The 27,469-nt window shown below is 38.6% G+C and overlaps 1 protein-coding gene across 2 annotated transcripts in view; it reads left to right on the plus strand.

Moving 5' to 3' along the window:
* The window catches only part of FMN2 (formin 2), a 134,264-nt gene that overhangs the window by 34,436 nt on the left and 72,359 nt on the right, over window positions 1-27,469 (plus strand). For both annotated transcript variants that reach the window (XM_072409087.1, XM_072409086.1), the window contains exons 4-6: window positions 15,810-15,865; window positions 21,352-23,258; window positions 26,880-27,024. In XM_072409087.1, coding sequence (XP_072265188.1) covers window positions 15,810-15,865; window positions 21,352-23,258; window positions 26,880-27,024 — 2,108 coding nt within the window. The remainder of the gene's footprint in view (window positions 1-15,809; window positions 15,866-21,351; window positions 23,259-26,879; window positions 27,025-27,469) is intronic.

Consider the following 27,469-nt stretch of genomic DNA (forward strand, 5'->3'; position numbering starts at 1 on the left):
TTGGCATCCTAAATTATGCTTAAGCAGTAAGTAGTCTACAGCAAATCTATTTTCTGCCACTGCTCCTCTTATGCCTTGTAAATCTCCCAGTATATCAGATAAAGCAGTAGAGGTATGATTCAAAGATTTAGCTAAATCACATGCAATAGAATTAATAGTGCGAGTATTGTATATAGCCAAACCTGGGACTCCTACGATAGATGCTCCTAGGCCAATATACTCAGAAGCACTTAATAGGGGCAACCCAGAGGTACAATCAAAGGACAATTGTTTAGCGATGGATCTTTTCCCTTTTCCGATTCACCTTTAAGGGCTTCTCTCTTGGGAGTGCTACTGTAAGCCTAGACAAAGTACAAGTGCCTCCAGTAATATTGCCAGGAATATAATTAAAGATAACATTACCGCAAGATAGAAACCACCCACGGGGTAATCCAATATCCTCATTAACCCCAGGCACTGGATGGGTGGCATTGCAGCTCATACTATTAGTAATATTTCGTAGTGGTACCCTCATACCTGTACCATTATACATTCCGGTACTGTTATATGTGTACTGCAAGTAGGTTCTTATATTAGCATATCCAATGTTATTCCCTGGAGAGCCACTCACCCCATCAAGATTGTAACATGTCCGATAGAAACTGAAACAATTATGGGCTGCTGTGACATTAACGGTGCTTAACATAATCTTATCCCTTGGTTTCCGGATGTTACATTCCCCACAATAGTCGTACAAGGGGGAGGGTAACGTGAATAGGGGATGCTGATGTCTGCTATACTTCACCTGTTTTATTATATTCTGTGGAGTAGACACTGCTACTAAACATGTATGTGTAACATGCCTTAGGTTAAGAGGGTTCTGGAAACACATGGAACTAACATTTAAAGTTCTCATTAGTTTCACAATACTATTATCTCCCAAATGAACTGATACCTCTGTCTCAATTGTCCTTTTTACTCTTGACCTGTTCCCCTGTGTGCCACACAGAAAAGGTATCTCTTCAGGGTGATAGATACATGTAGGTATAAACCATATAGGCAAGAACACACACAAGTTACAAATTGTCAACATACAGAGCACTCTCCCATCCTGTGAGCTCAACATCTTCAGCCTGTAATGAGGCACTCTTCAGGGATTTAGCACCTGCTTCACCCTCTTTACACTTACTTGAGGAAGACGTCTCAGGGACCCTCTTTATCCTGCTTGCGTGGATCCAGATGGGGGTTTCCTCTGTGAGGACTGCTGTTCTAGTGACTGCTACCACTCGTGTGGGTGGTCCAAACGGGAATTCAGTCTGTTTTGGTCCTTTTGCCAGGCGCTGGACTATAACTACTTCTCCCAGTAGGAAAGGATGCGTAGGTTCCTGTGGAGAGAAAGGAGAGGCACGAGCAACATCTTTTTCAACTTGATCTAAAGTTTCTACAAGTTTCTTAACATATTCTGCCTGCATTACTTCTAGATCCCCTTTTTCTATCACGGGGGCTTTTGGACCCCAAGGGGTGGGGAAGGGTCTTCCCATTAGGACCTCAAATGGTGAGTAAACAGTATTCTTATTATCCCGCATCCTAATTTCTGCTAGGGCTACAGGCAAAAACTTTTTCTAATTAGTGAACGTGCCTCCAGTAATTTTCCTTATTTTTTTCTTTAATTATTCTATTCATCCTTTCTACTACTCCAGAACTCTGGGGGTGGTAAGGGAGGTGGAATTTACAGTCAATCCTAAGGGCTTTGGAAAGCTCCTTACATACCCTGGACACAAAAGCTGGGCCATTATCTGAGTTAATTTGAACAGGACATCCCCATCTGGGGATGATCTCTTGTAACAAAATCTTTACCACAGTTTGTGGTAAAGGGCATACTCCTGCTTTCTTCCCGTCTTTGGAATATGGGTAAAGTCAATTTGTAAGTGAGTGAATGGCGAAGTCAGGTAATTCAGATGCTGGTGTTGGGCCTTCTTTGAATTATTTGGGTTGTTTCTGAGACATATAATACATTGTGAAACATAGGACTGTACCTTAGATCTAAGGCTTGGTATAAAAAAATCTCTCCTAATGAGGTCAGTGGTTGCCTGTACTCCCCTATGGCCAAGACCATGATATTGTGCAATTAAAATTGGGGCGCTTGCAAACTGGAATACATGGTTTCCCCTCTTTGCAGATAAGACCCATACCAGGGTTTTGTACTGCACCTACCGACTGCCATTCTAACTTGTCACTACTTGTAGCCAAATCTTGGGGGCTTAGCAATAAATTGTCGGTAAGAGTGATTTCTGGAACTAGGGAGGGCATTTGAACTGTTGCTGTCTGTCTAACAGCAGCCTCTTTTGCTACCTTATCAGCTAGGGCATTTCCTTTAGCTATGTCCGTTTGGAGACCAGTATGTGCTTTACAATGGATGATAGCAACTTTGCTTGGTAATTGGATGGCAGCTAGAAGATCATGTACTACGGTGGAATGTGAAATTTGCTTCCCATCTGCAGCTATGAAGCCTCTTCTCTGGCATATCACCCCGTGATCATGTACAACCCCAAAGGCATATCTGGAATCAGTGTATATATTTACATCTCTTCCCTCAAAAAGGCAACAAGCTCTAGTGAGGGCAATCAGTTCAGCGGCTTGGGCTGACTGAAAAGGTATAGGATTTGAATAACATCAGGGAGTTGAACTACAGCGTATCCCGCATGATAAGTGTTGTCATTAGGGCTGGAGCAGGATCCATCCACAAAAATATCAGGTGCTCCTTCAATGGGTGTGGACTGTAAGTCAGGTCTAGGTGAGGTGTGTTTATGTATGAGTTCAGTACATTCGTGGGGAGGAGGCAAATCATCCCACTCTCCTTTGTATCCAAGTAGGACATTTAGTATAGCCAATGGTCCGAATGTAGGTGCTGAGTACTTAATATGAAGCGGAGGATTAGATAGCAACAAAACTTCATATCCACTCAGTCTTTGTGCTGACATATGCTGTGTATGTATGTTTTTTAATAGAGCTAAAATATTATGGGAGTTATGCAAAGTAGTAGGATGAGCTAGGGTGATAGGCGTGGCCATCTTTGCGACCATGGCACAGGCTGCCAAACTCCTGAGACACGCAGGCATGCCCTGAACCTGTATTGGAACCACTGTTGAGAAAAAAGCAACAGGGCGAAATTTGCCTCCATGTTCTTGCGCCAGGACTCCTGCCATGGTTTTACAATTGTCCCTTGCAAATAAGTGAAACATCACGCCATAGTCGGGTAGGCCCAAGCCAGGACTTGAAATCGTTGCACATTTCAAATGACTAAAAGCTTGTAACATTTCATCAGACCATTTAATGAAGTCAGGCATATCAGTCTTAGTGGCTTGTCTCAGAACATTGTCATAGTAGGAACAATCAGCTATCTATTGGCGACCGTAACAAATCATGCCAAGAAAGGTTAACATGCCTTTCTTGGTCTGTGGGCGGGGCAGACCCAGTACGGCAGTAATCCTGGCATGGCTGATTTTCCTCTCACCTTTACTGAGAACAAAACCCAAATAATCAACACTTTCTGTACACCATTGTTATTTTGACACCTTGCCCCTGATTCATCAATAAAATTTGCGCTCGCTGGAAGCGCGAAAGTACGCGCGGCCATCGATCGCGGTTTACCGCGGTGTGTAAAGCTGCCGGAGATGCGCGGCTCCGGCCGCGAGCTTTTTCAGTTGCTGAATAGCGCGATGGCGTACGATTTCGGATCGCGAATACGAATGCGCGAGCGACAATCCGATTCTGCTTGATGAATCAGGGGCCTTGTGTCCACATTCACATACCCACAGTAATAAGCTTACACAGTCTGCCTGGCAGGCCTCCCCAGTAGAACTACAGGAGATCATCCACATATTGTAAAACGACAGAACCATGAGGGGCAGCCCAAGGGAGCCGTGTATCCTGGAGGACAATGTAGTAGACTACCGGGGAGTCTACATAACCCTAAAGCATTGTACACCAAGTATACTGGCGATGTTTAAATGTAAAGGCAAAAAGTGGCCTTGTCTCCTTGTCAACTGGGACAGAAATAAATGCATTCTTTAGATCAACAACAGAGAAAAACTCTGCATGGGCAGGAATAGCTGATAGCAGAGATGGCATGTCTGGAACCATAGGGGCTATGGGTATGATCTGAGCATTTACTGCTCTAAGATCCTGGACAAACCTAAAGGTATTGTCAGCCTTTCTCATTGGGTTGATAGGTGTGTAGGGAGAGATATTTTCCTCAATTCCCCTGCCCCCAGAAATTCCATTAACATAGGTTTAATTCCCTTTTCTTTCTTTGGGGAAAGTGGATATTGTTTAATATAGACAGGTGCAATGCCGGGCTTAAGCATTGCCTTATATGGTGTACAAGAGATTAGACCAACATCTTGGTCAGTCTTTGCCCAAACTTCAGGAGGAACCTGATCAAGTAGTGGATCCTGTGGCTTGCATTCCAGATATAAAAAACAGCCACTGTTTGGCACATGAATGGGCATGACTGAGGATGTGACGTGTAGGTGTCCCGTTTTGCTAATACCCAACTGCAATTTCAGTAAAACAAATAAATCCCTTTCTAGCAGATTCACAGGAGAATTTGGGATAATCCTAAAACAGTGTGTGAACATTGACTGGTGACTATATGGATGTTGGATCGAGAGAGGAGGAGTTTTATAAGATCTTGTCTTATCCCATTAATTCCCACAGAGGGCTCAGCATTCTCTCGGACCACTATAATAATCTTCACATAAAGTACTACTAGTAGCACCAGAATCTACAAGAAAAGGGAGAGGACGTCCTTCTATATTTAACACAATCAGTGTCTCCTAAACATAACCCCTTAACCATGTCCATATGGAAGGAATCATTAGTACCGTCTTGCGGGAAGGGATTTACACTTCCCATGCTCTCAGTCCATCCTGCCATGTTGTCCACCCAAGGATTTACCAAATAGTAGGCTCTGTTCCACATACCTGAGCAACATAATCTTTGCATTTTTCTCCTACATATGGGGGTGGTGGGGAGACATTTTTGTCTTATTCTGACCCATTTTTGAAGGTATCCTACCTTTATGAGGGACCGACCAAGACAGAGAACAAAGTTATTGTGTGCTGTTAGTGTTCACTTTATCTATCGGTTCTAATAACCGATAGCTTATGTGTCTTAGGAGTAGCCTCAATTATTCAAAGTAGTGTTTTTAACTAAAATAAAACATTGGGTGTGTCTCTAACTAACCCAGGCTCGCAACCTGTCCCGAGTTTATAATATTACCTAGTTAGGATGAGAAAAGGTCTTAGAATAGTATGTACTCTGTCTCGGCAGTTCACAGCAAGGAGGAACCTTGGGATTTTCAAACAGTGGAATAACCTTCCCGATGGCCCGCCCAACAACTCTCGAATCAAGTCCAACTACATACAAATTCAATTTATAGAGCTTTTGTGGTTTAGTATACCTATGGGGACTTTCCCTAGTGGCAGACCATAAATGTAAGTTTTAACCTGATTGCACTATAGCTCTAATAATATCTGTTCCGATATCCCCCTCTCTCCTTTCTAATAATAATCCTACACAACAATTAACACATAACATGACATAGGCACCCAACTCGGTGTCACTGTGCTTTCACCTGTCTCGGGTCAACGATCAATAAGACCTAGCCGAGGAGGTGGTGCATCTTACACCTTGCTGACAAAACGTTCAATGACCCTGGTCCGTACACTTACCAGCCGGACACTTGTGTCATACAAACAAATTATCTTATACTTCTACGCGATAGAGGAGAGAAAGCAGAGAAGAAGTAGATGGACAAAATGAGACCATGTGATTTAAACAACATCTGTTATATTTACGAAGACTGAGGCAGACAACAGCAAAAGTAAATCTGACCATAAGAGAAACTGGGATGTTTAGCGTCACAAATCAAAATGCACTATACTGATTCTTGCCTAAAGAATCCCTAGTAAACGTGAATATAGGTCTACATGTAAGGACTTATGCATTTAGTCCTATAACAATACCTATCTTCCCTAAAGATAGTTAATCTAACCTCTCATATGTTTATGTTCCTTTATGGATTCAAAATAAAAGCAACAGAAGTTGTTCGGAAAGAAGCGAGAAAGTTCCCAACCCCATAGGGAGGAATTCCTGTACTTACCGAACTCTGTGTACTCTATCCCGGACGAGCCCCCAGCTGAAAAGTTCTTGCTGTATTTTTCTCTCATCTCAATCCATCCCAGTGTCTCTCATTGTATCAGAACAGGTGCCCGGGAATACTACTCAATGACGCATACACTCGAATGGTATCAAGCAACCTTCATTTTTATTATAACAAACATCTAGTTTATATATCATAACAAAATATCACAGCGCATGCTCATTTACTATAGTGGAAAAATACAAGTATGCTTGTTCTAGAATAAACTGCTTGGCCACATGTTTTCAGACATAGACAAAATATCCTGTTATCGAAATCTGGCAGATGTTAGCAAGGACATTCATTTGGCAGAACATCAGGCCTATACACATACATTCTAAATAAGAAAAAATATGTTCATCTGTATAATTTGAAGCTAGAATACAAAATGGAGTACATCAGGCCCTCTCACCAGATATAAAACCCTGTGGACAAACCCTGGTACAATTTGCTTTAACAGGGAAAAAAATCCTTCCTGATTCCATGTGGCAATCGGATGTTCGCTGGCTTACTGGTCACTGTTATTCTTGCTTCAAAGCTTTAATTCCCAGTTAATTTCCGTGCTTCTAGAAAAACATCCAGCTTTTTCTTAAAGCAATCTATAGCACTGACCAACAAACATTTTCTTGCCAAACAGATTAAAGTCATTTTAGGTTATGTTTGATGCACAGATTCCAAATATGTTGTTGATTTTGCTAGATTGGCTCTAGTTTTTTAAATAAAGACCTCAATATTACCCTCATAGAAAACTAATGAAACATGAAAATTAAGCAAAATTAAACTAGACATGCCTACTTACATAAAATTTATTTTTGAAATACTTATTGTCAATATATTAGGTATATTTACAGAACTAATCACAAAGAAGTCATTGAAAAAAACTTTGTATGATTTCCTTTTATGCTGATGATCAGGGCAGCACCAGTCCTCATCAGACACCAGTCCCCCAATCTAACACTGCAGTCTTAACCTATAGCAAGCCCCCACTCAGCCTCGGGAGACCGGTAGCGTCTCCCAGCACTCAGTTTCCCCCAGGACTTACTGCACAAAGGATGTTGTCTGGGAATGGGCTGGCAGCAAGACAGGAGCCCACAGATAATTCCACAATACAGAGCAGAGGTCATTCACTGAATATCCGTCCACCAAGCGAAGTACACAAGGAAAAAGAAAAACTTAAGCAGAGTCCAAGTCACAGGCAAAGGTCGATCCAGACAGCAAAAACCCACAATATCAGAAACAGGCAGGGTCAGCAACAATAAATCAGACGAAAACACACTTTTTTACGTTTTTATTAGAAAAGTATAAACAGCTTATTTACAAACAAATGAAAATAAATTCCTTTTTTTTCCCTAAGAGTAGAAATAATAGAAAAAGATACACATATTGCAATAAAGTTCCAAAGCAGAACAGAAAATTGAAGAATCAGGACACATTATTCCCAAAATAAAGGTCAAAGGCTAAAGTACATTCCTGAAAGCAAAGTATGGACTCTGTAAAAGGAAAACAAAAGTCCATTTTCCAGGGTTAAAAAAAAAACAACGAGATTATCTTTTGATTAGGTGAGTACATAACATTTTCCAACATATACAAAAAATATACATATATTTTTGACCATAACCAAAAACTATCTTCACAAACACAACAAGGTATGTACATTTTGGCAAATACACAAAATATGTATATTTTGGCAAATACACAAAAAATAAATTACACAAGTGTATTCCACATATACATTTCCCAGGTTCTCTGGGCTTCTAGTTTACCCATTTTTTTGGCAATCAAATAAAAAGAAATCAAACATTTTGCTCAAGGCATACTTAATACGATCCTTTTCATTTATGAAATCATCGTTGTACAAGAAAATTTTTCATGTTTACCATAAAGCAAATTTCAGGCAATTCATAGAGACCCAAAGTAGCTTTTTCTTCTGTACTGAGAAGGAAAGAGGAGGACCATACATGACAACCTGGTGGTCAAGTGTTTGAAGGCCTGTTAAAAATTTTAGCAAAGGCCCGGCTGACCGGCACACAGCCCTTGCATACAGGCAATTCCAAAAGAGATGTAGGGTTGATTCCTCAACCATACATCCAGACCTAGGACATACAGGAGAACTCACAAAACCCTTCCTATGCTGAAAGGCACACAGGGGCAGGCACTTATGGACACCCTTCCAAGCAATATCTTTTAATTTGTTTGATAGAAATTTTTTATCCACGTTTTTCCAGAGTTGTGCTGACGTTTCTGTAGTAAAAGTGGGTATAAGCGCAATTTCCTCCTCTGTTTTGATGAATTTCCTAATTTTGTTTGCATCCAATAGGGTGTTTTCGTCCAGGTTTTGTAGGTTCCAGATACGGATACATTTTTTTAAAATGGTGTACAGTTTTGGAGGAATGATGAGTGTTGGAACTGTTTGGGGTGGTTGGTACCATCCTCCCCTCCTAAACACTTGTCCAGCTGCATACTTGAGAAAATATGACCATTTGTTAGATTTGGTTTGGAGGCACTTGAAGCAGAGGGAGAAAAAACTAGACCACAGAAAGATCCTAATATTCGTGAGGTCTTTACCCCCATTTTACTTTACTTTTGTGAACAATTGACCTTTTAATTTTTTCAACAGTTGAGCTCCAGAAAAATTTGAAGATATTTCTGGTGATTTTTTTAAATTATGGAGACCGATGGTGGATAGACAAGGCTTATGTATTGTAACTGAGGCAGAATTATTGATTTTACAACAAGCACTTTACCTTCCCAAGTTAAGTTACGTAGTTTCCAGAGAACAATTTTTTGGCTTATTTTTTCTTGGACAATGCCTCAGCTTTGGTGCCCGTTGTTTTGATGGTCAAAAAACACTCCAAAAATTTTGATAGCTTGACATGATGTTGCAATTTTTAGATGTTGAAGCTGCCATTTGCCAAAATAAAGACATTTACACTTGTTGATATTTAGCTTGAATCCTGAGCCTGTACAAAAAATGTCAGTGTTTAGAATTGCCCTGTTGAGAGTAACATTGTCCATGTATGCGCAAATTTTGGCGGACTGACCACCACCCCCTGGGTTACCTTGTCCTTTCTTAATGATGACAGAAGTTGTTCCAAGGCACAGATAAATAGAAGAGCAGAGGGAGGGCATCCTTGTTTAACTCCGGACTTGAGTTGAACATCATCCGATAAGAAACCATTGACTAAGACTTTGCTAGATGGACCACTGTAAAGACATTTGATTTGGGTAATTAGTGTAACAGACACAAACACTTCTCAGAATTCTAAGGACAAAAAGGCCAATTTTTGCTTTCTCTTGTTTGAGTACCATAGCACATCTCTCAGTAAATTTAGACCATCATGTGCATTTCTACCAGGGACCCCACAGACCTGATCACCCTGGATAACTTTATCAACAACTTCTTTGACTCTATTTACCAGAATCTTGGAGTAGATTTAATAATCTGCGTTGAGCAAGGTTATGGGACGCCAGTTCTCCAGGTCTGAAAGGTCACCTTTTTTAGGGATCAGAGTGATGACGCCCCTTAGCCAGGAGTCCGGTGGCCTGTTAGATGACAAAACTTCAAGGAAATCAGACACAAACCATTTTTCAGGAGATCCCAAAATGGCAGATAAAATTCAATTGGCAAACCATCATAACCTGGACATTTATTTTTGGTAAAGCTGTTGATGGTAGCTAATAGCTCTTTTTCACTCAGATCCTCAGAAAAGACTTGTTTGTCAACATAATTTAATCTCTATGGCACCTACCACCCTCTTAGTGACGGTTGGATCTACCTCCTTTTCCCTAAAGAGCTCTAAGTAGAAATCCTGGGCCTCCTTTAACATGTCAGAAATTGTGACCTTATCATTTATTTTTTGTATGTTTTGTTTTAAACTGATTGTTTTTTTAAAGAAAAACCTGGAGCATTTTTAGTTTTTTTCCCAATTTTTTGCCACTTTTGCAATATAAATAATTTGTCTCTCTTTAGCAGTGATGGCCTATGCTATTTCATTTTTTAAATTATTAATTCCCTACTCCATTGGGATGCCATTTTTGCTAAACCTAATAAAAGTTTGGAGCTGTGTGTTTAGCCTCTGGAACCATTTTTCTTTCCTCCTTGCTTCCTGTATTCCTTTTTGGATAAAGAAAGACCTAGTTTTCTTTTTGATGTTATCCCACCAACTTATGAGGTTGGGAAATTTGCATATGTCCCTCTGCCATGACTTGTATGCTAATGTGTATTGTGTTTTGATCCCAGGATCCTCTTGAAGAGTGGTATTTAGCCTGCAGATCCCTGGATGGATCCCTCCATCCCTTGGATGTAACTGATAATTTCAGGTGAATGTACAATAACCTTTGATCTGAGAAAATGTTGTTTTGGAGAGTGATTTTCCCTGGAGTGATGGCAAAAACAAAAGTCAATGCAAGACTTACTCTTTTTGCTGGACCATGTATAACCAGGATCATTCAGATAAAACTTTTTCCAGACCTCCTGCAACTCGAGATCAGCCATCATGTTTTTCAGCTGTTCAGATGTTTTATCGTGCCTCATGTTCTACAGCCGGCTCGCGTTTCACCTGGTAATACGCAGTTAAAATCATCACAAACAATTGCAGGGGAGGAACCTGGAATGAAGAACTGTATGGTATTAAGCAATTGAGCTTGCACATTTTTCTCCGGGGAGCAGTATATATTTAACACCCTGAGTTCCTTCCCCCTAAATTTCACAGTGGCCATCATAGCTCTCCCAAGTACTATCTCAATAAATGATGAAACGGTGACTTTGTTCCCCTTTGCAAGGATACCAATACATGTAGCTGAATTTCCATTGACCCCTGACCATACTGAAGAGCCGTGAGTCCAGGATTGTCGGAGGTGTTTATAATTTGGGTGGTGGTCTATTTTGCACTCCAGAAGTAAAAAAAAATCACAGTTAATGCTACCTAAATAGCTAAATATTGCTGCCCCCCTGTACAGAGCTTTTCAGACCCCCGACATTCAGGAAACAAATTTTAAACTCCCCTATTATCAGAGTGGTAGGTCACCAACTTGTGCCCATACGCCAACTGCAGCAGACTTTTCACTGCCGTTGCACTTAACTGTGGTTTCTTCCTCGTCCGAACTGGACCGAGACTCATGCCTGGTCCTCCTTTGTCCAGGTGTCGGGGGGGCGGGGTCAGTCCCTGCAAATTCGTCCACTGGTCTGGCTTCCCCATCTGGAACAACTTCAGGACTGCTTGGTAAGGCCTCTATCTCCTCCTCATCCACCAGCTCCGACTGAGATGGTGTTGCAGGGGTTTCAGACACTGGGTCACCCTGAAGGTGTGCAGCTACCTCCGCCATATGAGCAGCGATAGCACTCACACACCCTGACCACAAATCTTTGGCCGCTGGTGCAGTGGAGGCCACATCTGCCCATGACCTCTTACTCCGATGTGGACACCCTTTAAACAAATGAGCATAACTTCCGCACAGGTTACACACCGGTTTCACAGGACAGTTTTTAGTTTTGTGACCAGTTTTGTGACCAGAGAAAAATCTGAGGTACATAATCGTTCCGTATGTGAATACGACCCACACTTTCTACAAAAAACAGGCATCCCAGGACAAAACAGCGAACCTCGATCCCACCCCAGGGCAAAAGAGGAGGGAGGGTGTTTCAAGCCTCCAATCCCCCCAGGGTCAGACATAAACTTGACTCTATACTGAATTTTGCCATTGCATATATCACAGACATTGTAAACTTTCTTGGGCTCAGATACAGAGGAATAGTAATTATGGAGGAAGGTTCTAATGTCAACTTCTTTTACAAGATCTTTTACGGATTATAAAAGTGGCTTTCTAATAATACTTCCTCCTGTGTGTACAAAAGTACAAATTCCCAGCCATCAAAGTCCTAATTTTCTAGCTGTTTTTTCAGATTATTGCAAGCACCTATTCCAGTAAGTGACAGAATAAAATGGCCTGACCTTTGTTCTTGCAGGCAGTGGATATCCTTTTTGTTCACTTTGAGTTTTTTCTACTAGGTATTGGTCTACAAGTTTTTGCAAGAGTAACACTCCTCTTTCATTGTTCGGTACCAGAATTCTGAAGGACTGGCGAACTTTCCCATCCTTATCACTTGCATATGAGATAACAAGGCCTCTCCTCTCTTCTCTCCTCACAAGGCCTTCCTCCATGTTGTAAAATGATCTGAAAAAGATAAACTACACATAAAAAAACCTGGTATCAATCATTCCCCACAAATATTCAAATAGCCTGTCCCAATAGCAGCATGGGGGGTCTTGATGTACCCCTCAAGGCCAAGACAGGCTAATCCCCAGCTAAATCTCCAGCACAGATAAGCCCCGCAGACATACAACAGGCACTGGTGACGGGGACCGGAGAGGCTTTAAAGTCCCAGCAGCCAATAGCAGTGCAGGACTGAGTCAGAAGCTGATCAACCTCTAGAATCCCCTTCAGCTGTGCGCAGCCTAACAATGGCTGCTGGGGATGCCAAAATACACCAGGTTGCACAACTAAGGGGCAGCAGAGGCTGCTGCTATCTTAGCTCTCCTGGCTGCTGCAAATTACATTGCTGGACAGAACAAACAGGGTTTTCTACTGCAATGGTGCACAGCACAGAGTCGCCGGACAGATGAGCATTTCCTAACACTGCCATCATGTGTCTATCCCATCTGCCCTGGTACCTCTCTTCCATCACCTTTATATCCTGATGGAAGCTCTTCCCTTGTTCCTTACTGAAATTGCCAAGGTGTTCTAGAAATTTTTGCAAATGGCTATGGAGAGAGTATACCCTTATGCTCATAGTAGCACCCAAATTTTTAAAGTCTAAGAGCAAGTTTTGTACCAGTTCTTCATAATTTTGTGCTTTATGGTTACCCAAGAAGTTCTTGACAACCATGACATAGCTGTGCCAGGCAGAAGCTTTATTATCAGTCATGTGAAATTTGAATCATTTATCAGTTTCCGAATCTGGGGTCCATCAAAGATTCCTACTTTTAATTTTTCAGTACTCAATCCAATACTGCACCTTTTTTCATGTTTTCCCTTGGAGGCCATGTCACTTTTTTCCAGTGATCCTGCTTTGCTCTACTATCCCACAAGCAGATGAAACATGGGTATTTTGTGTATCCACTTTGCTGTCAAAGTAGGGAATTCACCATTTTTTAATCAACACATTTCGACCATTGGTGTTCATGATAGCAAGACTTTTGTTAAACCATTTTGATATTTTCTTATTCTTCTGTAGGTTTTGTTGAGTGACGAATTGAAATTGATGTATAACAGTTACCATTATGCAGTAAAACAAATTTTAAACTTCGAGTGGAACTGTCTATGAAAAGCCGCCAGTCTTCCTTGGGTTTTTTGTGCCTGGGCATGAAAGATTCAGCTGGCTGCAAATAGGTTTAAGCTCTAAAAAGGGTTAATAAGCCAGGGTTGGCAGGATCTCCAGGCAAAAGCTGCTCACACTAGCATTGCATAGCCACGCCCCCCGAGATGCTTGTTTTTACAGACTTAGGCCACCTTTTAAATCATTAAGATCTTCTTGGGAGAACTGCTGGTTTGATGAAACACTTTCTTTATATTCACTTCCTTTGCTAACTCCTGGATTACACTCTAAACCCTGTATATCCTCCATGGATAAAGGAATATCAGGGAGTGTACAGAACACTGGAATGCGAACATCAGCACCATGCGGCACAAGTCATCTTGCTGATTCCAAATCAGGGTACTCCCACTTGTTTTTCTTGTAACGATTGAAACTTTTTACATTCATAGGACAAAAATAACAATCATTATGATGATTTTTGGGCTCTCGCCATACCATAGGTAACCAAATTTCAAACTTTTCAGTTTTCCATTTTTCCACTGACGTAGACACTCTACACAAGTTTTGCATACCATATGGGGAGCCCAATATACCAAAATACCAAAAATATGCAAGATATGCTTGTTTCACAAATTCTGTAATGTTTCTTCTCTGTTTTTGCTGAGAATATTTATCACAAATGTAGCAAAATACATTAGGGACATTTAAACAACTTATTGAAGAACTCATATTTCTGTAAAAGAAAGAAAATGTATTAATAAAAAGAAGGCAAATGAAAGTTTCATGAAAATAATGCTACATTTAATATAAAAAATGCAAAACATTGGTGTAAAGATTGATAATAATATGCTGTGTTAACATTTGTTGTTGGTAAAATTGTCTATTCCGATTGTTGTATCACAAGAACTAGAGTCAATTTAATGAAACTGTTGTCATTTCTGGATTCAGCAGACCTGAAATACAGTAAATATATTGAAAAATCCTTGGCAAGTGAAAATAATTTTTTTTGTTGTTGAGCTGTGTTATTACAAAAACAGATTAACATAATTTCTTCCAAAGGTTGTGCTACCACAAAGACAAACATGACAATACTAAAGCATTTGTATTTGTAACTGGGAGATGTGGTGCATTTTCTGACATGAATGCAAGGATGCCAATATTTTTGGCCATGACTGTATGTCTATTTCCTTGGACCTTTAATAGGGGAAAGCCTTGGTTCTCTTATTGGTCAAGTTCATGCCTTGTACAATTTTAAATGAACAGCTTGAAATAATAAGCATTTTAGCTTGTGATTCTGGCACATCTGGATCGCTCAGGAAGCACCCACCTATTCTCTTTAGGCATTTTATAGAAGGAGGACAGAGTCAGAGTGACTGCATCATGGTCTGACCAAGCAAAGGGAAGAATATCACTGGAGAGAGTAAGTGAAAAAATTGAGAGAAAATTAAAATTTGATCAATGCTAGTCTGGGTATTTCTTTTTTTTTGGGGGGGGGGGCATGTAGTTCCCCTCCAACTATCTACCCAGTTATTGTGCCTTCAGGGTCATTATTTTCCAGATCACAAGTAAATGGGAGAGACCATTAGAAGCCATTTAAGGCACTCTTTTGTTTTGTCAGTCCATGTGAGGCAAAAATTTGAGGATAGTTACCACTAAAATTTCTGGGATACAGAAGAAAAATGGTTCCCCTAAAGATATACTAGGCCTGATTTATTAAAGCGCTCCAAGGCTGTAGAAGATACACTTTCATCAGTGAAGCTAGGTGTTCCAGCAAACCTTGAATGTGTCTGGTCCAGGATTCAAAACATTTTCTAGCAAATAGCCAATTACTTTTAGGAAATCCATTCCAGGTTTGCTCTATCACCCAACCTATCTTCTCTATCTTCTCCAACCTCAGGGAGCTTTATTAAATCAGGTCCACTATGTCTATTTTACTGGAACTGAAATAGCAGAAAGGTTCTCTTATTGGGTCTGATTTATTAAAGCTCTCCAAGGATGGAGAGTGATACACTTCCATCAAGCTGGGTGATCCAGCAAATCTGGAATGGATTTCTTAAAAGTAGTTTGCTATTTGTTAGGTTATCCAGGTTTGCTGGATCACCCAGCTTCACTGATGAAAATGTATTCTCCCCAGCCTTGAAGAGCTTTCATAAAACAGGCTCAATGGGTGAGTTCAGGCCTTGTACATTTAACAATTAAATGAACAGCTTGAAATATTTACCATTTTAGCAAGTGTTTCTGGTTGTTTTAATGACTTTTAATTAGATATACTATCTCAACAGATTCTTTTTTATTAATTTTTTTTTCCAGAGATAAACTCGTCTGGATTTGGAAACAAATCTAAAGTTCCTGCAGAGCAACATGAGGTGGGTTTTGAATAACAAAGCATTCAGTTCATTGGTATGTAAAATGTTTGTATGACAGATACACTTTTTATAAATAAGTTGAGAAACATAATATTATTTATTGAGAATAAATATAAAATTAAAGTTTAAATATACTTTTTTATTGATAATGTGGGTGTAAAGATTTTTTTACTGATTATGTTCTGGTTTGTGGGTGAGACCTAGAAAAAATACACATTTACCATTTGCAGTATACAGGTAGTCCCGCTGCAAGATAATTGTATGCCTTTTTCCTGGAGTTAACTTTTATAAACCCATTGGGCCTGATTTAAGAAAGCTCTCAAAGACTGGAGAAGATACACTTTCATCAGTGAACCTGAATAATCCAGCAAACCTGGAATGGATCTGGTCCTGGATTGAAAACATTTGCTAACAAATAGCAAATGAGTTTTAGGAAACCCATTCCAGGTTTTCTGGGTCACCCAGGTACACTATTAAAAGTGTATCTTGTCTAGCCTTGGAGAGTTTTAATACATTAGGCCCTGTTGTCAGATGATTGTACATATAGTACCTAAATATACACCACTAAAATGTTTAGTCAGTCCTATTCCACCTTTTGTATTAGGGAATCCAGATGGATACATTCACTGCTTCTGGGGGCAACTGCATTATTTCCAGGTTTTGATACCTGTCCTTAATCATGTGTCCAAATGTCCTTGTAAGAAAGATGTAGTAGAATGTATATAACATTTTGTAACTGTTACATATTTGAATTCATTGGTGCAAAAGAAAAGCCTTGAATTTAATTGTTATAAATTGATCTCATTAATCAAACTATTATATTATTATTATTATTGGACCTGATTTATAAAAGCTCACCAGGACTGGAGAAAATAGAGTAACATAAGTGAACTTGGGAGATCAAGCAAACATGGAATGGCTTTATGTGGCACAAATTTTCAATCCTGGACAAGATCCATTTCAGGTGTGCTGAATCACCCACGTTCACCCATGATGGTTTTACCGGTGAGCTTTGATAAATCAGACCAATTGTGTTGTGTAATCTTTTCTTGTAAACTGTAAGCAGGTTGTGTGATGCAGAATCCTTGCAATTTATTTACAATTTTTTTATACAAACATTGCTTTTAGACTGCGTTACTAGAATTCAACCTCATTTTTCCCTACTGCAATTAAAACAGCAGCAATTAGTTAAAGGGGATTAGCCTCACCCTATGATTGGATAGTGAGGGAGAAGCAGCATACTGAAGAAGTCATCAGCCCTTATTTCCTATCACCTGGCTGTTCATTGTGCAATGTTTATATATTGATTGGCTTACAGTGTTGGACCATCCTCCTGAAGTTTGATTCCCTATTTGTATATGTACTTGTGACAGAAAATACTAGAGGTTAACATTAACAGTTTGGGAAATAGTGTATATATTAGGTTAAAAATGGATTATTTTAAAGTGTTGTAGATAAACTGCTCCTTGGATAAAGAATTTAAGGAAGTAGCTACTGTTTATATTAATGCATCCAGGAGCATTGTTACCTATTCTGGATATTGCAGAAAAAAAAAAAAACATTTCTATACAACTACTATGCTGCGATGTTTTTGTGCCTGGTTTGTAATGTCAGTTTCTGTTTAGCAATTCTTCAGCAATGTTTTGTCATTTTAAATGTCTGTATGTTTTCCAACCCCCTTGTTGCCTTTGTCCCATTGTCACATATTAGTATTTGAATTTATTATGTACATAGTCCTTTTCTGAATAAATTGTCATGGTTTCTATTTATTTATTTTTTTTTGTTTTTAATAGGCTGACATTTGCACTCATGTTGATTTACCGCCACACAACTCCTCTGTTTATTTGTGGTAGTGTTATAGGTTTGTTGTCATTGTGCTGTGCTGCCTGACCTTAGCACTATTGCATACAAACAAACTTCCGCTTGCTGTCCAAACTGGTTGTCAATTAGTTGTCAAGCTGAGTTGCATACTCATTCTAACACACCTGATGGTGATGGAAGGAGGTCCAGGTTGCCAAGCACAACATCAAACCACATTGATTGCCAAGCTCACAAGCAGGGTCAAGCACTTTTGGAAACTAACAGATGTTGTGTTGTTGCTTAACCTAATGCTCATTAAATATATGAGTGTATGCATTATTTAGATGTTTACACAAAACAAATAGTACTAGTATATCAAACTTCCAGGGACAAATCCACTTTGTGCCAAACAATATTTTCTTGCTTTTCCAATTCTTCAGGATGTTTTAGCAGGTTTGAATGGCATTTTAGACCTTTGCCCACTATATATATTGACTTACTCACCTCAGCTTGGTAATGGAAGCACATAAAGGTGGATTCCTTCTTTTAACTGGAAGTAATATTATCCATGAATGTTGCTTGTAGCCAAGCCCATGACATCAGAAATCATAGGAACAAATAGGCAATCTTTTCAATTTGAAGCATGTGAAGCAATATGGTCCAAAAAGCCCTCTGCCTATTTCTTCCTATAATTTCTCTTTTCTATGTATATGTACACATATCTAAATGCATACATACATGTTTTGCTTCATGTGTACTCATGTCTATACATACATTCATGAGTGCACATGAAGCAAAACAAGCAATATACACAAAAAAATTAAATCTTACCTGAATGAGGACTGTGCAAAAGTGCAGTGAATTTTTCAACTGATAAAGCACCGTTCACGCGCACATAGCGGGTCGGCCTTGGCACACAACTATGAGCTACACACTCCTGAAGTTTGGCGCACAACTATGCGCATCAAACAGCTGAGCTTTAACAAGACAATTGTGCTGTTTTTAGCCTTTCAAACAATTTAGAGAAAGCAACAGCTTAAAAACAATTACAATTGACTTTTTAAACTGTTTGTCCTAGGAGATTGGAAAGGAGATCACATAACAACAAACCCCCAAAAAGCAAACAACAACATTTTACAAACAACTTTATTCAAAAGAAACATTTGCTAAAAGGTCACAATAAAATATAAAAACATAAAAACAAAAAAAACACACACATCACCAAATCTACATGACAAAAAAAATTAAAAAGAACAAACAAAACGCATGTAAACCCACACTTCCATGTAAAGCCAAAATAGTTCAAAAATGGCCCAACAAATATTGCATTCAAAAAATACTTACCAAACCAAAATGCAATTTTGACCTATCAAGGGTGGAAAATTGGATTAGAATATATTTATGCAGGACAAACTTTTCAAAGTGGTAATAAAGGCAGAATTTTGCAATAAAACAATATGGCCACAAACACAATAACATAGCAATACCATGGACATTAAAATTGCAAAATGGACATTTAAACATTCAAAGTAAAAACAAATAAAAAAAGAAGCTATTATGCTAAATGGTAAGCAAAGTATCAAATGCAGCAACATAGATTAATTAGGATAGCACACAAAACAACAGCCCCTATATATATATATACACACACACACACATATACATATATATCTATAGAAGCAAATAAGAGTGTGTGTTTGCTTGTGACTTTTGTGGGAAAATCTAGTCCAAAGGCAAAGCTGAGGTTTAGCCTGCGGAAAGTCGCAATATTTACCCCCAGGCGGCTTCTCCGATTAAGCATCATAAGCTTTTTGACAGGCACCTATGTAGAGGAGCTGAACTCAGTTAACTCTTGCCTAACAGGAAAGAAATACGTCATTTTAAAATATGCTTATTTCTTAGCTTATTTAGATGTTTTAAACATTTGAACAGCTCAAACATTTTTTTAGGGCTAAGGGTAATATGTGTGCCATTAGAAAGCATACTTTTTTAGGGGAACAGCGAGTTTAATGCAAACTCGCCAGTATGAAACTGCCGGAGTTGCGGATATCCATTGGGGAGAACGTTTCAGTTGATGACTTCCGCGCGAGTATGCCAGCGCCTCGGATTTGGTTAATAAATTGATTTCAGGGCTCTGATTCAGGATCGCGAATACGCGCGCACAGCAAGCTTCTGATTTGGGTTGATGAGTCAGCCTGCCCGTCTCACTGCATAGAGAATAAAAGGAGACTGATTACCTGTGAGAATTAGAAGTGAAAGGAACAATGGTCACAATGTTGCGTTCATAGGATATTTTTCTAATTCTAAAAAAACAATTATACTTTACCACCCTACCGCTAAACCCGACCTTGGTTCGGGTTAAAAAAAATTACAATTATCGATAAACCCGAACTTTTCTCACTGTATGAAAATACAGTGAGAAAAGTTCGGCTTTATCGATCACTTACCTGGTCCCGCTGCGATCATCCAGCGTCGTCCTCCAGCGTCGATCTCCAGCGTCGGGTGCCTTCTCCGAGAAGAAGAAGCCGGCCGGCGGAGAAGAAGAAGCCGGACGTGTCCGTGGACGTGTACGTGTCCCTTGGCGATGACGTCGGTGCGTGTGCGGGAATATCAAATTGAAACTCATTCAAACACATTTTGTATTGGATTGAATACAAACTCCTGTATCCAATCTAATACAAAATAATTCAAAATAAATACAAAATGTAATGCGCCTGGGCACACAAACCACAACCAACTCCAGATACCCTTAAATCAGGCTTTATTCAAAATCATACAGCACAGCAAGGGTTAAGTCCAATAAAGCGAAGTACAGGAGGATAAGGCAAATGCAGGTCAAGAACAATCCAAGGTCAGAGCAGGCAGCAAGCAGAATGGTCAGTAACAATCCGAGGTCAGGGCTGGCAGAGTTAAAGCAAGGTGAGTTTCAGACCAGATCACTAAGGTAATGACAAACAGATAAACTTTAAACCACATAAAGACACACCCAAGCACACTGTGTAACAGAGGCTATATCGGGCAATGGTGTACAGGACAAGCTCTCCTTAAATGGCCAGGATGACCAATGACCTTGCGCCACCTGGCACCGTCTGATGGGAGACTGTTTTGTCTATAGGTATGTGACGTTGGACACTAGGGAGGTGTTTTAGAAAAATATATTACTATACAGTATACCGAATTCTCGCATTTTCAGTATTTTTCATTTATTTATGTATTCTTGTTTATGCTGATTTTTGTGTCTTTTATTTAATTTTATTAAAAGTAACTTTTTTTTTTTTACACGATTGTGTGTTTTAAACCTTTTTTATATTCATGATATCTACTAGACCCTTGTTCGGACATATTTCTGTAAGTTACAGGTCAACAATTTAAAAAAAAAATTTCATGAAAAACAGTGTACCGCTTTTGGAACAGAAATCTAGACATCAGTGTAACGCCCAGGTGGTTAATGTAGTTCCTGTTGTATACTACCACAACTTTTTTAATAAAAAGCCTCTGATCTAAAGGTGAATTCTGGTACCATTAAAATATTAAACAGGAAATGAAGAGAAGTTCACAAATATGCGGTATGGGGAGCAGTAGTGTAAGAATATAGATACATTGAACAGCAAAGTTCCTGAAAAATTGTGTATATGGTATCTCCAAGAGTGCAAACGTAACAGAAGTTCATTGTCTTCTTTAAACAGGGCGGCAAACACCTAAAGTATGTATCTCCCAAGGAAGATCATGCAAACATAATCCAGCAGCTTGAACAAACCATTGAAGATTTAAAGGCCAAACTTGCTGAACATGAAAAGCAATATAAAACAAACATTTCTACAAAGAATGCACAAGAAGAAAATATTGAATTATATGCACCACTAAATGATGGCGACCAAAATGCATCATTAAAGAATGTTGAAGGAAAATCTGTGCAAACTTCACCCACAGAGGAGTTTGCCTCAAATGTAACAGCTACAAAAAGTGATAATAAGGCTCTAAAACAGGTCTTTTCATCGGTTTTGGAATGCAACGTACAACTTGCACATTATTCTGAAGATTTAACTTCAAAATCACAAAAGTCCATAAATAACTCTCCCGGATACAGAGAATCACAACCTTACTCTAAGGACACCTCAACTGGAGTCATACCACGTGGAAATACTGTTATTAATGTTTTTTCTGAAATTCCAACAATAATTCCTCCTTCCTTCACTAATGCACAACATGCTTGTATAGCTGTTACCAGTTCTTCTCCACTCCCATTGGACTCACAACTGTGCATAAAAGATCCTTTGTTCGGTGTCCCATCTCATTCATTATCCACCTCATATACATCTATTAATTTGCAATCTATGTTTGCTTCTGAAATAGCTCTGCATCCTTCTGCCCTCTCATCTGAAAGTTCAGCTATGGGTCCACCTTATACAATTTCTCCTTTTCCATCATTACCTGGATTAAATGCAGTCAATGGTCTTCCGGCTATCCCACCTCAACAATTATGTCACAACCCAATTCCTCCCCCACCACCAAGACCTCAACAATCACAACTACCTTTTTATTCTCCACCTCCTCCATTATTACATTTGACTACAGATTTACTTTTAGGCACTGGCACTGCTAAAATATCATCCCCCTATCCCTCTCCTCAACACCAACCGCTTCCTTTATCCTTACTGACAGGTGCCTCTGCAGTGCCTCCTCCATCACAAAAATCTTCTATATCATTTCCTGCTGGGTTTCTTGTTCCTCCACCTCCTTTACCAGGTAACAATTTAGCTAATCAGTTTCAACCACCTTCTGTTGCAGATGTAAGTGTAGTCTGTCCTCCTCCACCTCCCCCACCACCATTACCTCCACTCCTATGTACATCTGCAATTCCTCCTCCTGCACCACCACCACCACCACCACCAGGTTTTACTTCAGGTTACCCTCTACAGAAAGCCCCACAAATTAATTTGACAACAGCTGCTTCCCCTCCTCCTCCTCCACCATCACCACCACTACCAGGCTGCATTCAACCTATTCCTCCTCCACCACCACTACAAGGCACTATTACCTTTCATTCTATTCCTCCTCCCCCTCCACCACCAATACCAAGCGCTATTACCTTTAAATCTATTCCTTCTCCCCCTCCACCACCACTACCAGGCACTTTTGCCATTCAGTCTATTCCTCCTCCACCACCACTACCAGGCACTATTGTCTTTCAATCTGATCCTCCTCCCACTCCACCACCACTACCAGGTACTACTAGCATTCAGTCTATTCCTCCTCCACCACCACTACCAGGCACTATTGCAGTTCCATATATTCCTCCACCTCCACCTCCCCCACCACCACTACCACCATCAGCTAATATAGCAGCTCCTCCACCACCACCTCCATTAATTCCTCCTCTTTTGGGGGTTTTACAAAATTCCTCACCATTTTCATGTTTTGTTCAGACACAACCACCCACATCATTATTACCAGGTTTTCTACAACCTCCTGTGCCAGCTGGATTATTAGCAATGGGACTAAGTAATGAGAAAGGAACCAGAAAAGCAGCCATTGAGCCAACAAAGCCAATGAAACCCCTTTATTGGACAAGAATTGAATTACATGGAAAGAGGTATGAATTCCTAAATGTTTATATGTGTAAATATGTTCAAATGAACTGAAGTTAAGGATAACTGTTTGTGCAATACTTACTAAGGTATACATTCAAGTTTCCTTATTTTATTGTGTGCATAGCTATACACATATCAATACAATCACTCATCAGGAGTAATCTATCAATATTACATTCCTAACATGAAAATATTGTTGATCATTAATGATCGTTGCATTATTTATAAATTTAAACTTTAAGCACTGAACTGAAATAAAGATCAGAAAATATTGAAAGTTATTGTAATTCTTTTTAGAATATTAGAATGCTCAAATGATTTGTGTTTGCATGGGTTAGGTAATATTTCTAAAAGAAATTATTAATATGTATAACCATATCAGAAAGCCATAAACAATTGTTTATGGTCACCTTTTTTTTTCTTTTTATTTCCTATACTGGTTTGTGACTACCACAGACTGAATATTCGTGTCAGTGGAACTAAAAATTCTGTCCTTCACAGTTAATTAAATAATGGCATATAGACTTGTGTTTGCCATTTTTCTGTATTCCATCTTGAAAGTTAGTGGAATTCCAGAAGTTATTGATGGAAATAAGCTTACCTGCAGATAAAATGAATCCAAAACTGGTATGGTTTGCAAAATCCACTTTGCAGGGCAAGGAAAACTACATGAATATGGCCATTTTTGCGGACTAAAATGCACAAAAGCAGCTTGTGGTTAGATGATACTAATATTATTAATGATTCATACTAATTATTGATTCATACTCTGAATGGTCTAAGGTTATTAGTGGTGTACCCCAGGGTTCAGTGTTGGGACCTTTACTGTTTAACATCTTTATAAATGATATAGAGTTTGGGAGGGAGTCAGAAATGGAAAAGGATCTGGGGTTTCTGGTAGATCATAGACCTAATAACAGCATGCAATGCCAAGCTGCAATATCTAAAGCTAGTAAACTACTTTCTTGTATTAAAAGAGGAATAGACTGCAGAGATGGAGACATTATCCTGCCCCTGTACAAAGCGTTGGTTAGACCACACCTGGAATTTGCAGTTCAGTTTTGGGCATCAGTTTACAAAAAGGACATTGTTGAATTTGAGAGAGTGCAGAGAAAGGCAACTAAATTAATAAAAGGAATGGAGGAGCTCAGCTATGTGGAGAGGTTAGCTGAACTGAATATATTCTCCCTTGAGAAGAGACATTTAAGGGGGGATATGATCACCCTGCATAAATATATAAACAGTCCATATAGAGAATTCTCTTCCACATTAATCACTTTGAGATCATTACAAAGAACAAGAGGGGACTCTTTGCGTCTGGAGGAAAAGAAGTTTAGGCTTCGGATAAGGAAGGGATTCTTCACTGTAAGGTCTGTGAAAATGTGGAATAGGTTCCCTCAGGAAGTAGTTTTAGTAACTACTATCGATTATTATTTAAGAAAAAGCTGGATGTTTTTCTAGACGCACAGAATATAACTGGGTATTAAGGCTTTAAAGTAAAAATAACAGGGACTGTTGATCCAGGAAACTTCCTGGAATCAGGAAGGAATTTTTTTCCCCTGTTGAAGTAAATTGTACCAGGGTTTTTTTTGCCTTCCTCTGGACCAGCTATGTCTTATAGGGTTTTATATATGGGATATGTTTATTTACTTAGTGGTTGAACTTGATGGACTTATGTCTTTTTTTCAACCTAACCTACTTTGTAACTATGTAACTATGTATTATAGCCCTTACTTCTAACAATCTGTTTTTATGTAAGGGCTTTTTTGTACCTTAAATGGATTAAAAAAAACACCATCTAACCCTGCTTTTTAAGTCATTCACTGCACTGGGACCTGCTAATGTTAATGGAAAACAAATCACCTGTAGGAGATAGTGTTCAGGAACCTAAGAGTGTGATATTTCAGAAAGCAGCAACAGTCAGTAGCAGTAGAAGAGCATGTATGTGCTCTCTAAGGCTGGTGAGGATACACTTTCATCAGTGAACCATGAATTGGTGATTCAGCAAAACTAGAATGGATTTCCTAAAAGTCATTTGCTATTTGTTAGCAAATGTTTTCAATCCTGGACCCGATACATTCCAGGTTTGCTGGATCACCCAGGTTTACTGATAAAAGTTTGTATTAAGTTTAACTATGGAACTAAATAAAAAAAAAAATACAGAATATTTGTAACATTACATGTTTAGAATTTACAAACCTTTTGTTGATGTTTTAAGAGCAAAAATCAACAAAAACATACTACCCCAATAATTAGAGAATCAACCTATGTTCATTAGCTGTATTATATAATTCTATAATTAAATACAATTCAGTTGAGTAAATTTAATAGATTTGTCCTCATTGAAAACATCCTCCAACTAAACTATGTACAAAATAGGATTTCTGTTTTTTGCTCTGGTAAGTTACAAAATATGAAAAATGAGGGAAAGGGACTTTGTGGCTTGTAAGTTAATTCATTTTTACTTCAAATTAGTACAGTAAGCAAGTGCGAGGACATAATATAACATCCAGCCAGAACATGTTCGATTGCAAAAATTACATGCAATTCTAGCTAGACAATGGACAATTTTTGATGTACAATATTAGTCGTGGACAGAGCACTGGTTATTACATTCTCATTTCGCTGATCATAAATAGGTACTGTTGTCTTAATACCATGGTGTTTCGCTGATTGGCTTCAGGGGATTCTTAGAGACTTAACCTAGTAGTAAAATGTTTGCAAAGAAAATATTCAATTTAACATTATATAATCATATATAATCATCAAAGTAAAAGAGCAAGTAAGTGCACATATTGAATATCCACATGTGTAAGTGTGTAATTTGTACGTATGTGTATGAAGTATAGGAATTGATGTTCGATTGGTGGTGCATCGATCAAACAACTTTTGTGTTTGAGGATCTAGATTGATGGTACATAGACCAAAGATGGTTGTTTTGGTAGTTTGTCTACAAACATGTATGTATGGTTAGGGTTTACTAGGTCATAGAGGACAGTTAAAGTGGTTCAAAATAATAATAATAAATATTAAATATAATGAACGATAGTACTAAATGTGAAAACCTACATCCTAAAATAGTATATGATAGGATTAAGTGCTGTCTTTGCGTAGGTAAAATAAATTTGCAAAGTATGTGTTATAGAGAAAAAAAGTAAACTATGAAGATACAGTGAGTTTCAAAAAACTTACATGTTGACTTATAATCTTTGAGGTGCTGCTATAATAATTTCCCGAAGGGGAAGGTATAGGTGTAGGAGAAATGATCGCTTAGTTGTTCCTAGAGAAGGTGGAATAATAAAGCATTGGTATGGCAGATTTAGGAAGGAATAATAAAGCATAGCAGATATTAGAAGGATTTCTAGGTGGGAAATATCTATAATAATATATATAAGGCTTCTTTAGAGAATGAAACACTTACTTGCAGGTGTTTAGAGTAAAAAAGAAAGAATGGCCAGGGATCCTGATCACTTCTGACAGCTCATAGAAGGACTGCCAGGAGGATTCTCTGCCTTTTTATCCCATTATTTACATTCTTACAGTGATATATGTATGTCATTATATAAACAATATTGATTCAGCAGTCAAAAAACTTTGCATCTATATTTTTTGTTTGCTCATAGAGATTTTAGCAGCCCTCTTGTTTGGGAGTCTGTTAGTGAACCGAAAGTAGATGCTCATGAGCTTGAAAGTCTTTTTTCAAAAACTGCAATCAAAGAAAAAAAGAAACCTATTTCTGATACAATAACCAAGACAAAGTCTAAGCAAGTAAGTTTTAAAAATCATTTTTTTTTTACTGTTTTGCAAATTTTCTTTTAACATTTTTTGTACGTCTAAAAAACGTTAAAACAGTCTGTTTATAGCTAGCATTCATTTTTGTTAATCTTTTTAGTTAAAAGCATGTAGAGACTTTTTGTAAACATAAGTACATTTTAACATATTTAAAGCTAAATAAAAGACAAATATATTTATTTTATTGGTAAGGTTGAAGATCTATATTTCCATGCAAAAACCGGTACATTTTTTTGCATGGAAATTTATTTTACTTTGTGGGCCTAGAATTTTTTGGCATAACTCATAGAAATATGTCTATATTTAATAAATTTAATAATAAACTTTAAATAAAAAAACACAAAAATCTGTTTAAAAAAATTAAAAAATAGTGTAATATAACTGTGTAGTAGCATGTATAATATATAAATAATAAAATTAT

This window comes from Pyxicephalus adspersus, chromosome 4 (assembly GCF_032062135.1).
Source record: "Pyxicephalus adspersus chromosome 4, UCB_Pads_2.0, whole genome shotgun sequence".
Classification (NCBI taxonomy): domain Eukaryota; kingdom Metazoa; phylum Chordata; class Amphibia; order Anura; family Pyxicephalidae; genus Pyxicephalus; species Pyxicephalus adspersus.